The 14,858-nt window shown below is 41.7% G+C and overlaps 1 protein-coding gene across 2 annotated transcripts in view; it reads left to right on the top strand.

Moving 5' to 3' along the window:
- LOC308086245 (sex comb on midleg-like protein 2) overlaps positions 1 to 14,858 on the top strand; it is a 49,536-nt gene that overhangs the window by 29,774 nt on the left and 4,904 nt on the right. Inside the window, exons 8-14 of one of the 2 annotated variants that reach the window (XM_080429706.1) lie at positions 1,188 to 1,534; positions 2,815 to 2,908; positions 4,291 to 4,494; positions 5,303 to 5,452; positions 7,357 to 7,485; positions 10,326 to 10,553; positions 12,647 to 12,807. In XM_080429706.1, the coding sequence (XP_080285832.1) occupies positions 1,188 to 1,534; positions 2,815 to 2,908; positions 4,291 to 4,494; positions 5,303 to 5,452; positions 7,357 to 7,485; positions 10,326 to 10,553; positions 12,647 to 12,807 (1,313 nt within the window). Of the gene's footprint in view, positions 1 to 1,187; positions 1,535 to 2,814; positions 2,909 to 4,290; positions 4,495 to 5,302; positions 5,453 to 7,356; positions 7,486 to 10,322; positions 10,554 to 12,646; positions 12,808 to 14,858 lie in introns of both variants that reach the window. The other variant, XM_080429705.1, reaches the window with a different exon arrangement.

Genomic DNA, 14,858 nt, shown 5'->3' with positions numbered 1-14,858 from the left:
CAATACAAATAACAAGCATATAAACAAAAGGTCTGGGCCGCCCCCTCGCTCCACCTCCAACTAGTGCTCTCTGGGTAAGACCTCCATTCCCCCAGAGTCTGTGTCTGTGGTGGTAAAAGGCCAGCTCTAATCCTGGTCCAAAGCCCCCTCTTTTCTACGCTTTGTCCCCCTGGCCTGGGGGACACTTTAGCTGGATAGATGCTTATCTGCTGCTCCTGACTAGAATAGCCTGTACGGCCGGCCTGCAGAGAGCACAAAGGACGCTGTTTTGAATCTCACGGTGCACGCCATGGCTGCTCGCACAGACCTGATTTGTCCGTCTTTTTGGTCGTGTTTTTTTTTGGGGGGGGGGGGGTGGGGGTGGGGGTGGCCGTCTGCAGTCATGGTGAAGTCCATTGTTTTATAGAGAGAGTAGTAATACGTGAAAATATAAAAAAAATTAGTCCCCCACACTGGACCATGCTCGCATTGATTAGAACATTGGTTCTCAAAGTGGGTCCGGGGGCCCCCAGGGGTCCTTGGGGGGGGGGGGGGGGGGGACCAGGGGGGTCCCCTGCAAAATTAGTTAATAAAGCGTCACAATCATTTTAACCCCTTTTATCCATATTTTATACTTTGGCTTTTCAAACATAGCAGATATACAAAGCTCATCACGAGCTATTCGAAATTGCTATTTCGAATATTTTGAATCGTGAAAATGTGTGCAAATCTTTGAATATATATAAATTATATACATTTTTGACTAAAATCTTTGCTTCTTGGGGTCCCTTGAACAAAATATTTTGAGATGGGGGGGGGTCCGTGGACAAATACATATCATTTTGGGTGGTCCTTGACATGAAAACGTTTGAGAACCACTGATATTATAGCAACATATGTTTTTTTCAACAAAAAAAAACAAACTGGATTTAGAATATCTGCTATTTAAAAAAAATAGCAGATCTACAAGCTCGTAGCGCGGCACTCTGTGCCACGCTGTGAGCTTGTAGATCTGCTGAATATCCAAAGTATAAAACAATGGTGTAAGTGGTTAATACAGATGCGTTCACGGATTGAATGGGTTAAAAGAAAAGGCCAGTGGTGTTTATATTGGCTGTAATTGGGGTCCATAATAATAATCGTGCTCTCTCTCTCTCTCTCTCTCTCTCTCTCTCTCTCTCTCTCTCCCTCTCTTGTTGTTATTCCAGTCACGCTGCCAAAGAACCTGCAGTTGGTCTCGGCGTCCTCGCCGGCGGCCTCCAAGCCCAGCCGGCGCTCCATGCAGTCCCCCTACCGGCTGCCCAACCCGCTGCCCCCGCTCCCCGTCAGGAAGGGGGTGAGGGGCCGCCGGCCCAAGAGCGAGACCATCGCCCTGCTCAAAGCCGTGGCCGAGGCGGCCGCGGCCGCTGCCCAGAACAACAACAACAACAACAACGGTGGCACGGGCACCGCCGCCGCCGCTGGCACGGGCACCACGGGCACCACGGCACCTGAAAACACACAGCAGCTCACACCACGGCCCTACAAGAAGAGAGGCCCCAAGCCGGGGAGCAAGGTAAACCATCGCACTCCGGAGTGTGTGTGTGTGTGTGTGTGTGTGTGTGTGTGTTATTCCTGAAGAAACTTTTTCAGCGTTATTTAGGGCCTTTTTTAACTCTTTCACTGCCAGACTTATTTCAGAATGTGTTGTCCCATTGCCAGGAAAAAGGTGCATTTTTCCTCTGTTTGTTTTTTAACATTGAAGTGAATGGAGCAGCAATTTTTTGGATAGCGTTATCTCCTAGTTCCTTTGAGATAAACCCAAAAAAAAACAACATTTTTTTTTTTTTTTCATATTTTCGTCTTTCCGTCATTGGCCATGATAGCCATAGAGCCATCGGACGGGAATTCCCGTTTTTGGCAGTTAAAGAGTTAATGAAAAAACGTATGTTCCTATGTCAGTGGTTCTCAAACTTTTCCATGTCAAGGACCCCACAATGTATATGTATTTGGCCAAGGACCCCCATCTCAAAATATGTTGTTCCAGGGACCCCCCCCAGAAGCAAAGATTTGAGTTACAAATGTTTCGATTGAAAACATATATATTCAAAGATTTGCACAAATGTTTACGATTTCTCAAAAATAGCAGATTTACAAGCTCATAGCGCGGCACTCGGTGCCGCGCTATGAGCTTGTAGATCTGCTATTTTTGAATAGCCAAAGTGTAAAATAATGCTTTTTAGCTCAAATCTAAAAATACACAGATGCTTCTCCAGGTCTTAATTCTCTTTTTTTCATTTTTTTTTTCAGCGTTATTTAGATCAGTGGTTCTGGTTCTCAGCCTTTTGAATTTCAATTTTTTTAAATATATTATTTTGGGCTTTATTGACAGGACAGGACAGGACAGTAGGCTGACAGGAAATGGGGGGGGGGGGTGACACACAGCAAAGGTCGTCGGGATCGGGAGTCGAACCCGCGACACGCTGTCAACGCGACACGCTTATCATACTACGGCGTCACACACAAGCATCAGAAGTAGCAGATCTACAAGCTCACACTTTAAGCTTGCTGGTTTTTTTATTTGAATCCTGAAAAGTAACAGTTTTGGAGTTGTGTCACAGTTCTGTCGGTTTCCACCCGACAGAGACGATATGCATTAGGCTACGGACCTGCATTTGGTTAAAATCCTCACTGTTAATTTAACTCCGTAAGTGTCCCCTGTTGGTCCCCAGACCTTTTACGTTGAGAACCAGTGATTTAGATATTTGAGCATCACGGGATGAATATTGTATTTCCTAAAGTTTTGTTTTCCTTTTCAGTGATCATCAATGTGTGTTTTGTGCTTTTTTTCCCCAGAGAAAACCCAAGGTTCCCCAGAACACTGCACAGCTTCCCAGCATCCAGGTGCCACAGGAGAGCCCTGCCAACCACAACGCCGTGGTCTCCACGGGTAAAAAAGATCACCTTTAATTTCAGCCCTTCTTTTTCTACCATTTCCTATTCCTGCTTCCTGTTTCACTCAAGTACTGAACTTAAAACCACATGAACCATAGTGGTGAAAATAGCCGTTCTACAAGCTCGTAGCTTGGCCACCAAAACATTATAATTCTACATATTATGCTAATTGTTTATCAAACACAGCACTAGTGTGTGGGGTGGGGTGGGGGGGGGGGTCATATCACACTGTTTCACTAATCACATATTAGGAGTTGGGCTTAACAAAGTGTTTTCAGTTGTGAGATTTTATTTTGCTTTATCATTGGTGGAAAGTAAGTACAGCCAATAATTTGATGACCAGTGGACCGGTAGGTAGCGGTTCCGGTAGGAGAGACAAAGGAGACGCTTTTTGTCTCCCACCGGAACCGCTGCCGGTCATCACATTTTTGGCTTAGGAATGCGTCAAAAACGAAAAAAATATCCATGAATTCAATCTCCATGGGGTGACTAATCGATAGGAAATTTTGGGGGTGAACTATCCCTTTAACTCTTTCAGTGCCAATGAAATAAAAAAATTATTGCGAACTTTGCCAGAATTTTTTTTTTGTTTTTTCAAAGAAAATAAAAAGTGCTTAGGAAGCGAGATACAGCCTTTTTCAGTTTTAGGTTAAACAAAGAGTGGATGGAGCTGCAAATCTTCAGATAATGATATCTTGGGTTCTGAACACTTTTTTCAAAAAAAAAAAAACTTTTTTTTATTTTTTTATATATTTTTTTTAAAACTCGGGATTTCTCGTTCTGGCACTGAGGGTATAACCCAAAAACTCGGGATAACTCGGGGTCTGGCACTGAGAGAGTTAAGTACAATTTTGAGGTATTTGTACTTTACTTGAGTATTTCCAATTTCCTATACTTTTACTTCTACTCCACTACATTTCAGGGGCAAATATTGTACTTTTACTCCACAACAATTATTTGAAAACTTAAGTTACTAGTTACTTTGTAGATGTTGATTATTATTACAAAAATACATTAACCACTTCAGCCCTATATACATTTCGGCCTTTTGAAAAGATGAGCTTGTAGATCTGCTATTTTTAAAAGATTTTTTATACATTTGAAAACTGGGGGGGGGGGACATTCTGCATAATGAGTCATTTTACTTTTGGTACTTTAATTACATTTTGATCCCAATACTTTTGTTCTTTTACTCGTTGTAACAGAGTATTTCTATATTGCAGTATTGATACTTTTACTTAAGTAAAACATTTGAGTACTTTTTCCACCACTGTGCTTTATCAAGCACGTTGTTTACGTGTGTGTGTGTGTGTGTGTGTGTGTGTGTGTGCGTGTGCGTGTGCGTGTGCGTGTGCGTGTGTGTTTGTGCATGTGCAGTGTGTGTGTACGTGAACAAGCACGGGAACTGCGGCCCCCACCTGGACCGAAAGCAGATGCAGCGTCTCCCGGACCACTTTGGACCGGGCCCGGCCAACGGGGTCCTGCAGCAGGTGGTCCAGTCCTGTATAGACTGTGCATACCAGCCCAAGGTCCTGCTCGGCGCTCTGCAGACACACTCTGGAGGAGGGGAGGTGGTCCGAGGTAACAGCTATAGGGCTGAAACCATCTAAAACTAGGCAATGTAACGATTGATCGTAAAATGATTCAAACTGGTGACGAAATTTGAGTGACGCATTGCTTTACCTGGGTTACATCTTCTGCCGGTCTCCTCATGCCGGTCACCAACCTAGACACATGTTGCTGTGGGATGGCATCCCGGGTGGCATACTTCCATAGGGCAGTGTTGATTTCATCGACTAAAACTATGATGAAAAATGTTTGTCGACTACCTCTTTTTTTCACTGACGAAAACGAAATAAAAACTAAGCTATGATGACTAAAACTAAGACTAAGTATATTGACAATTTCGCCAACAAACACAAACTAGACTAAAATGTTAGAGAGGGACTAGTGGAGAAGAGATCCAGTAGAACTAGAAGACAAGTCATATTATGTTTGGTTGCGCTCGGGTGTTGCGCTCTGAAAATAGCAGATCTACAAGCTCACAACGTGAGCTTGTAGATCGGCTATTTTCAGCATGCAACGCAGTGTAAAATCAGCCATTACGACGCCATCAAGGCACCGCCAAAATACATTTTAGTCTGTAGATTTAGTCGACTAAAACTAGACAAAAACGAAAATATTTCAGATGACTTAAATGGAATTTTATTCAAAAGACTATGACTAAAACTAAATCAAAATTTGCACTCAAAATCAGCACTGCCATGGGGGACAGTGTTTTTGATGTGAAACGCTAGGTTGTCTCGGGGGCCAAACGGATATATATATGTTTGGGGACTGTTGTCGGGCAGACAGACTCATCAGTGTGTTGGTTGGTGTTCCTCCACAGTGAGAACGGACGGCGGGGTCCGCGTGCTGAAGCTGCCCTCTGCGTCCAGCGCGGGCTTCGTGCTGCGCTTCCTGGAGACGGTGTGCCGTCACCTGCAGTGTGACAACCTGTTCAGCAGCCAGCCCTTCAGCCAGTACAGGACCATGTCAGGTAAGAAAGAGCTACTGTTCAGCCACTATAACACCCTATGACAGGGACCATAGACCCCCCCTCCTCCGCTACGCGTCAGGGTTTAACAATCACCCTGTCACAATGCGTCGCTATGCAGCGCATTGTGAGCTTGTAGATCTGCTATATTCAAAAGATTTGTATACATTTTACACAATTGGAAAACTTGTGAAATGGGAAATTATTTCTACTTTTGGTACTTTAACCCTTTAAGACCTGAGAAGATTCTAGAAATGTCTTCTAAATCCTAACAATTTTTTGAAAAAAAAAAAGAAAAAAAAAATTCCTCGATTTTTCTAAAATAGCAGATCTACAAGCTCATAGCGCGGCACTCGGTGCCGCGCTATGAGCTTGTATATCTGCTATTTTTGAATAGCCAAAGACATCTAAAGTGACACAGATGCGTTCCAGGTCTTAATGGGTTAAGTACATTTTGATAACAATACTTTTGTACCTTTACTCAAGTAAATTTTGAATTCCAGACTTCTACTTGTAACAGAGGGCTGCATCGATACTTTTACTCAAGTATAGAAATGGAGTACTTTTTCCACCACTGATTGCTATATTGTTAAGTGGCTTATCATTCATTCATTCATTCATTCATAGCATCATGTTGCAGTCAGGTGGAAACCTCATATGATTTCTGGATTCAAATTCAAAAGGGCATTAAAAGTATAGAGATGCAAGGTTTCTGCTCGGCAGCAATGGTGTTCTTACTATTGTGGTTTTCTCGTGCAGTTTTCTAAGCGACATGTTGTAGTCGGGTAAAGGGGGTACTTGGGTTCATCATAAATCAGGGAAAGGGGGGGGTACTGAAGACAAACAAAGACTGAAAACCACTGCTCTACATCAGTGTTTCTCAACCTGCGGGTCGGAACCCCCAGGGGGGTCCTCACATGATTTTGGGAGGGGTCCCCAGATGACAGCGAAGTGACAATTAAAGGACTTTTAAGACTTTTTTTAACCCATTAAGACCTGAGGCGATTCTTAAAAATGTTTGAAAAAGAATAAAAATATATATATATTTTCAAGATTTTTCAAAAATAGCAGATCTACAAGCTCATAGTGCCGAGCGCCGCGCTATGAGCTTGTAGATCTTCTATTTTTGAATAGCCAAAGAAATCTAAAATGACTTCTCCCGGTCTTAAAGGGTTAATACCTTTAAAAAAAAAGAAATGCAACTAAATGAAAAAAAGACCATTACTGCATCAAAAGCAATCATCAAATGATACTATAAAAACTGGCCAAATTGTCAAATAATATAAGAACAAGGCAAACATTGTGAAAATAGCAGATCTACAAGCTGTGAGCTTGCAGATCAGCTATTTTCACAATGTTTATCTGTGGAAGCGGGTCAAACTAAATGCCTCAATTCCTACAATTCCAAGTGCTTGTCAGTGGGGGGGGGGGGGGGTCCCCCCAGTTCAAATATGATTATTTTGGGGGGTCATGGCCTGAAAAGGTTGAGAACCACTGCTCTACATCAGTGGTTTTCAACCTTTTTCATGCCAAGGACCCCTAAATTGATAATACATTTGGCCACGGACCCCCATCTGAAAATGTTTTGTGCCAGGGACCCCCAGAAGCAAAGATATCGGTTAATTTTCGCTTTAAAAAAATATAAATATTCAAAGATATGCACACCTTTTCAATGTTTTTTCAAAAATAGCAGATCTACAAGCTCATAGCGCGGCACCGATATAGCCAAAGCTAAGTGGTTAAAAATGATTGTGACGCTATTAACTAATTTTGCTGGGGACCCCCTGGTACTCCCTCAAGGACCACTGGTGGTCCCCGGACCACTGGTTGAAAACCACTGCTCTACATGATGCTCACTGTGTCTGTGTGTGTGTGTGTGTGTGTGTGTGTGTGTGTGTGTGTTCTAGTGAAAGAAGAGGCGATGGAAAGCCCCTCTCTGGGACGGGGTAGTAAGAGGGGTCCTCCGGGGGTCTCGCCGCCGTACGCAGCACCCTTGTCTCCTAAACATTTAAGAACCGACGCCCACCCCTCAGAAGGTACAACTCACAGCTTCACTCAACCAAGTGTCTTTGGTGTACAAACACGTCAAATCTGAACGGAACTCTGAACGTATAGGAATGGACCTGTGACGGTCTGTAATTATCTCCCTTTTAGACGGGGAACGCATCTGTGTCATTTTTAGATGTCTTTGGCTATTCAAAAATAGCAGATATACAAGCTCAGAGTGCCGCGCTATGAGCTTGTAGATCTGCTATTTTTGAAAAATCATGAAAATGTGTGCAAATCTTTGAATATATATATATATTTTTTTGTAAGCAAACATTTGTAACTCAAATTTGCTTTTGGGGAATTCTACAAATGTCTTCTAAATCCTAACAGTTTTTTGAAGAAAACATATGTTGCTATAATCAGTGGTTCTCAAACTTTTTCATGAAATGATATGTATTTGGCCGCGGACCCCCATCTCAAAATATGTTGTTCCAGGGACCCCTAGAAGCAAAGATTTGAGTTAAAAATGTATATATTCAAAGATTTGCACACATTTTCACGTTTTTTTTCCGAAAATAGCAGATCTACAAGCTCATAGCGCGGCACTCTGTGCCGCGCTATGAGCTTGTAGATCTGCTATTTTTTAATAGCCAAAGAAATCTAAAATGACACAGATGCGTTCCCAGTTTTAAAGGGTTGACCATGATCAATTTTATATTGCATTTTGCATGAATAATTGCAGAATTACATGGCTATTTCTAGCACCTTGAACTATGATGTAAGTCAAAGTTGATGTACTTTTGAGATATTTACATTCAAAGGGATTGTATATGATAATAATAATAATAAACTTTATTTATATAGCACCTTTCATGACATGAATGCAGCTCAAAGTGCTTTACAGAGCAAAAAACTGTAATAAAAAAAGAAATAAAGCAGAAGTGCTTTATAGAATAGCAGTAATACTTTAACAATAACTCAAGAAGAAGAGCAAAAACAACATTAAACCCATTTGAAATAATGGCAGTAAAATAATGGCAAAATACATAACCATCTGAAAGGGTTTTAATTTGGAAACGAGCATTAAATATTGTACTTTTCCATTATGATATGGCTTAGTTAGCCCCTGCCTTCACTTACACTTGTGTTTACACAGCTATGCATGGCCAGAAAGGCCAAAGGGAACAACGGCCACCTGGACAAGAACAGCTTTAATTTCCTTAAGAAACTATACTATACATCATCAATTTTAATTTAATTGCTCGCGTTCGCATTGATATCATTTTTTCCACCTTTTCCATTATGTTTATTTAATGATGCTGCTCAGTGCATTTGATATAATTCAATACCACACTTTGAGTCAAACAGAGTTCACTGGAACATTTGGCAGGTTTGACTCCATTTCAAACCGCAGTGCAATTTGTCGCTGTCGAGCAGAAACCTCGTATCTCCATATTTAAACTTTTTATGATTTATTTTTTCGTACATGAGTGCCCTTACATACTGCAGTGTCCAACAAAAGTGGCAACAATAGCAGATCTACAAGCTCACAACGCGTTGCACGTTGTGAGCTTGGAACGCATCTGTGTCATTTTTAGATTTGAGCTAAAAAGCATTATTTTACACTTTGGGCTATTCAAAAATAGCAGATATACAAGCTCATAGCGCCGCACCGAGTGCCGCGCTATGAGCTTGTAGATCTGCTATTTTTGAAAAATCGTGAAAATGTGTGCAAATCTTTGAATGTATATATTTTTTAAGCGAACATTTTTAACTAAAATCTTTGCTTCTGGGGGGTCCCTGGAACAACATATTTTGAGATGGGGGTCCGCGGCCAAATACATATCATTTTGGGGGTCCTTGGCATGAAAAAGGTTTGAGAACCACTGATATAGAAACATAGGTTTTTCAGAATACTGTTGGGATTTAGGAGACGTGTAGAATCGGCTTCAGGTCTTAATGGGTTAACTGAAAGTGAAGTGGTTAAGTGTGTCTGTGGGTTTTATAAATGTTGAACCGATGAAAACTATTTACAAGAGCTAAATAATAACTACATTGGATCTTTTTTTTTTTACCATTTCCTGAAAAGTTATAGTTTGAACATATGAGGTTTCCACCCAAACAGCAATGAATTGACAGATGGCATCTGTGGTTGAAAAAACAGACTTATGGAAGCAAACCAAGACACACAATATTGCATCAGACCTATGAATCCTAACTTTGTATATAGGCTTGAGTCTAACTGATGTGTAAGTGCTACAGTATGTATCGCTACTTTTCAACAGAAAAGTACTAGCCTGTCACCAGGCCTGTCATAATTATGACATAATCGCCCAGTTATTATTATTTATTTGCATAATTAGAATCATTTCCGTTCATATATATATATATATTAAGACCATTAAGACCTGAAGCTGATTCTACATGTCTCCTAAATCCCAACTGTTTTCTGAAAAACGTATGTTTCTATATCAATGGTGCTCAATCTTTTTCATGTCAAGGACCCCTAAAATTATATATATTTGGCCGCGGACCCCCATCTCAAAATATTTTGTTCCAGGGACCCCCAGAAGCAAAGATTTGACTTAAAAATGTTCGCTTAAAAAATATATACATTTAAAGATTTGCACGCATTTTCACAATTTTTCAAAAATAGCAGATCTACAAGCTCGTAGCGCGGCACTCGGTGCCGCGCTACGAGCTTGTAGATCTGCTATTTTTGAATAGCCCAAAGTGTAAAATAATGCTTTTTAGCTCAAATTAAAAAAATGACACAGATGCGTTCCAGGTCTTAATGGGTTGACACTTGGAGCATATGACCCGGGTGTGGTGGGTGTGTTTCTGATAGGTTGCATGGTCTCTCTCTCTCTCTCTCTCTCTCCAGCAGAGACCCTGCCTCACGAGGGCAACGGCCTCACGAAGGAGCAGCGCTTCATGGACTCCGCCTCCAACTCCATGACGCCCCGCCCACGCAGCTCCTCAGAGTACCACCCGCCTCCTCAGAGCGGCGGCGGGGGGCTGTACTACCCCGTGGGGGGGAACGCCACGCCCCTGCGACGCCACGCCTCCAACCCCGGAGAACTCACCGCCACGCAGACACTCAGACGAGTGGAAGGTACTTGGTGTGTGTGTGTGTGTGTGTGTGTGTGTGTGTGTGTGTGTGTGTGTGTGTGCGTGCCATACAGCCAACAACAAACCACACCCCGCTACCACAGTATAGTGTAGAGCAGGGGTTCCCAAAGTTGGGGTCGCGACCCCACTTGGGGTCGCGGGAGACTGGCGGTGGGGTCGCAAAATATTTTGGGTCAGAAAAAAAAAAAAAAAAACTTTTTTTATTTTTATTTTTTTTATTTTAAATTCAACAGAATGGATGAAAAACAACCTAAAATGATTACAAATAGTACATTTTACCATTTTAATACATTTCAAATGCGCACCGAACGTGCAAGTTTATGTGCATAAATTACCCCCAGGTTTAGGTGGGGGTCGCGAGTCAATGGCCAACCTTATTTTGGGGTCGCGGGCTGAAAAGTTTGGGAACCCATGGTGTAGAGCAGAGGTCTTCAACAGTTTTCAGGCCAAGGACCCCCTAGCTGAGGGAGAGATGACGCGGGGACCCCCTCTCTATATTGTATAAAGGGGAGTCCGTGTATGATACCTCCAGCAACCCTCAGCCCACGCTCTCGTATCCGTCTAATCTCCAGCCAAGCTTCATTTCCTTTGAACATTGGCAAGTGGTTGGCCTCACTGTAGCCCAGTGGTTTTCAAAGGCAGATGTTTAACCATCATTTTAACTCTTGAGAGCGTAAAATGGACCAAATTTGGTTTCATTTTTACGCTCCCAAGAGTTAAAGATCTATAAGCGTCCATTTGGTTACCAACTCTCCATCATTTAGCTGGGGGGACGTTGAGAACCACTGCTCTAGCCACATACTGTAAGGTTCAAGGTTTCTTTATTGTTACATCGTACGCACGGGTACATAAGAGAACAAATATGTTCTTGTTGTTAAAGGATCTACACAAGTAAGACGCGCAAACGCGGGAAGCGAACGCCAAAAAAAAAAAATGAAAAGAAATCATCTAAAAAAAAGTAACCAATAAAAAAAAATATAAAAAATACAAAAAAAATCTGCGTTAAAAGGAGCATCTTAGAAAAATACAAATTCAAAAAAAAAAAACTTTGAATGTTTTTGAACAATTCAACAAAGTGTTTGAAGTGCCTGTTTCACCCACTTCCGGGGGGCGGAGCCAAAATCCGAGCCCGAAGTATTTGTTCGTAGACCCCCACTTAGGGGGGGTAGAAAAAGTTTCGGAGCGATTCGGGCACTTTTCATTTAACATGGGGTTTCAATGGGGAGTTTTTAGGAGCCTTCTCCGGGGCGTGGCTTCCGGGGGAAGGGGCGGGCTTAAACGCAACCTTGACAGGTGTGTTCAGTTTTGAAAGACCTTTCATTTGATGTATGGTACGTCTATATTGGACATTTACTTGGCTGCACACAGGGCTGAGGCAGTGCACGCACACACACGGACAGACACACACACACACAACCCGAGCACAGTTACATAGTAAGCTCCTCCTTCCGCGTTCGCAACTATGAATAAAAAAAAAAATATATATATCATAATGTTTATGTCCCTCAAACGTTTTTCAAAAGGTTTGAGCCTAAATCAAGCCTCAGATATACTCATTCCAACTAACTTCTCTCTGGCTTATAAAGCACTTTCACCTGCAATACCACATTGTCCTGTTTGGCACGGGGCGCTATTGAGCCAGTTTGTATGCATGTTATCTCCTGGTTCTGAGTGGAAAAAGTAAAAAATAAAAAATTAAAACAAATGGGAACTGAAAAAACGGGAGGGATTGTACCAAACGTGACGTCACGTTTGGGTGAAAATCAGTTTTTAGACATTTTCCCACAGGAAATAAACAGGAAGTGAACGAGACGTTTTCATAGAAAATGACGTCAGATCCGGGTCTGTCGTCATCAAGCAGTTGAGAGCATCATTCATAGGGTAGCGAACAGCACCACCTGGTGGAAAACCACTGAAAACACGAAATCTCGTCATTCTCGTCAGTGGCAGGCTGCGCCTTGGCAGAATCTGATGAGAAATCTCGTCGGTGGCATGCAAAGAGTTAAGATTTTTGTGTTTTTCACTGACCTGTGTGTGTGTGTGTGTGTGTGTGTGTGTGTGTGTGTGTGTCTCCAGCGGCCAGCTCCACCACGGGCCCCGAGGCAGCGGACAGAGACGGCGCGAAGACCCCCGGAGGCAGAAGCCCCTCCAGCTGGTCCATAGAGGAGGTGATGCAGTTTGTGAGGGACGCGGACCCCTCAGCGCTGGCCCCGCACGCCGAGCTCTTCAGAAAACACGTGAGTCTGTGGAATATATAAACCATAATAATCCGTTTAGCCCAGCGCTACTCAACCCGCAGCGCGCATGCGGCCCCAACGCAGCGCCTCTGCGGCCCCTCATGGTCAAACCAAAAAATTATAATAAATTATATTTAAAAAAAGATTTAAGCACAGGATACAAATATACATTTCCGTTCAAATATATGGGTTGCTAAAAATTTTTTCAAAAACAAACAGACAGACATACATACAGGTGCGTCAATTGTTACAGGTATAATGCATAGTTTTCTATGCATTTCGTTTTTTGGGGGGGGTTTGACCCCCAATTTCTTCCGCGCGGCCAGGATAGGTGTCCCTTATTTCAATCTCTGGGAGTTGGCAACCCTAACCTTGCCATACCTTAGCTTTTGCTGAACTGATGCCACTGGACATACACACAAAATAAACAGGTACAGTGAAAAGAATATGATGTCAAAATTTACATTTTCTTATAACAATAACAGTGTGTAGTGTGTGTTACAAAATCGAAAAATCCAAAATAGGACCGTCATTTTTAGCTTGCAGCCCCTTGGACTTTTGGTATTTTGCTGAGTGGCCCCTGAGCCATCTTAAGTTGAGTAGCCCTGGTTTAGCCCATTCAATACGGGAACGCAGCGCTGTCATTTTAGATTTCTTTGGCTATTCAAAAATAGCAGATATACAAGCTCATAGCGCGGCACCGAGTGCCGCGCTATGAGCTTGTAGATCTGCTATTTTTGAAAAATCTTGAAAATCTTTGAATATACATTTTTAAAGCGATTAGTAAAACGTGTTGTTCCAGGGACCCCCAGAAACAAAGATTCAAGTTACAAATGTCTGCTCGAAAAAATATATATTCAAAGATTTGCACAAATTCTCACGATAAAAAAAAAATCACACCCAGTGTGAAGAGAGTGGTGCCTTTCATGAGTTCATGTCATTAGTTACTTTTTACAGACTTTGATGACTTCAACGTATTTTTACTCATTTTAAGTACTTTAAAATGTTTGTACAGATGTGTACGTGTTTTTACTCATTGTAACATCTTTTAAGTATTTTTACGCATTTTAAGTATTTTTACTCATTTAAAGTATTTTTACTCAGTTTAGGAACTTTAAAGTATCTTTACTAATATTTAAGTATTTTTACTCATTTTAAGTATTTTTACTCATTTTAAGTATTTTTACTCAAAAGTGTGTGTGTGTGTACTGTACTGTATGTACTGTACTGTATGTACTGTACTGTACTGTACTGTACCTGTACTGTACGTACTGTACTGTACTGTACTGTACTGTACGTGCTGTACGTACTGTACTGTACTGTACCTGTACTGTACGGTCTGTACTGTACTGTACTGTACTGTACGGTCTGTACTGTACTGTACTGCACTGTACTGTACTGTACTGTACTGTACGGTCTGTACTGTACTGTACCTGTACTGTACTGTACTGTACTGTACTGTACTGTACGGGCTGTACTGTACCGAACTGTACGTACTTTTCTGTACTGTACGTACTGTACTGTACTGTACTGTACTGTACTGTACTGTACGGTCGGTACTGTACTGTACTGTACGGTCTGTACTAGGGATGGGCAATATTATCGATATCACGATATATCGCGATATTTTATTTCGCGATACTGTATCGATACTCCAGTATCAATATCGCGATTAAAAAAAAAAGAAGAAAAAAAAAGTTTTTTTTTTTTTTTTTTTTTTTTTTGCTTTTTCAGATACAGGCTTTATGAAAAACATTCAAAGAACCTATCACAGATCTGCAGCTACTCAATATGTAGTGTATATATAAACAATATGTAGTTTTGATATATGTATATATCGCAATATATCGCAATATATCACAATATATCGCAATATATCGCAATATATCGCAATATATCCCAATATCGTGATACGACCCAAGTATCGTGATGCGTATCGCAATATAATCGTATCGTGACCCAAGTATCGTGATACGTATCGTATCGTGAGATTGTTGCCAATACCCATCCCTAGTCTGTACTGTACGTATTGTACTGTACTGTACTGTACT

The sequence above is a fragment of the Gymnoscopelus braueri genome (assembly GCF_963280865.1).
Source record: "Gymnoscopelus braueri genome assembly, chromosome: 6".
NCBI lineage: Eukaryota > Metazoa > Chordata > Actinopteri > Myctophiformes > Myctophidae > Gymnoscopelus > Gymnoscopelus braueri.
This window is presented reverse-complemented; position numbering and strand designations above follow the sequence as displayed.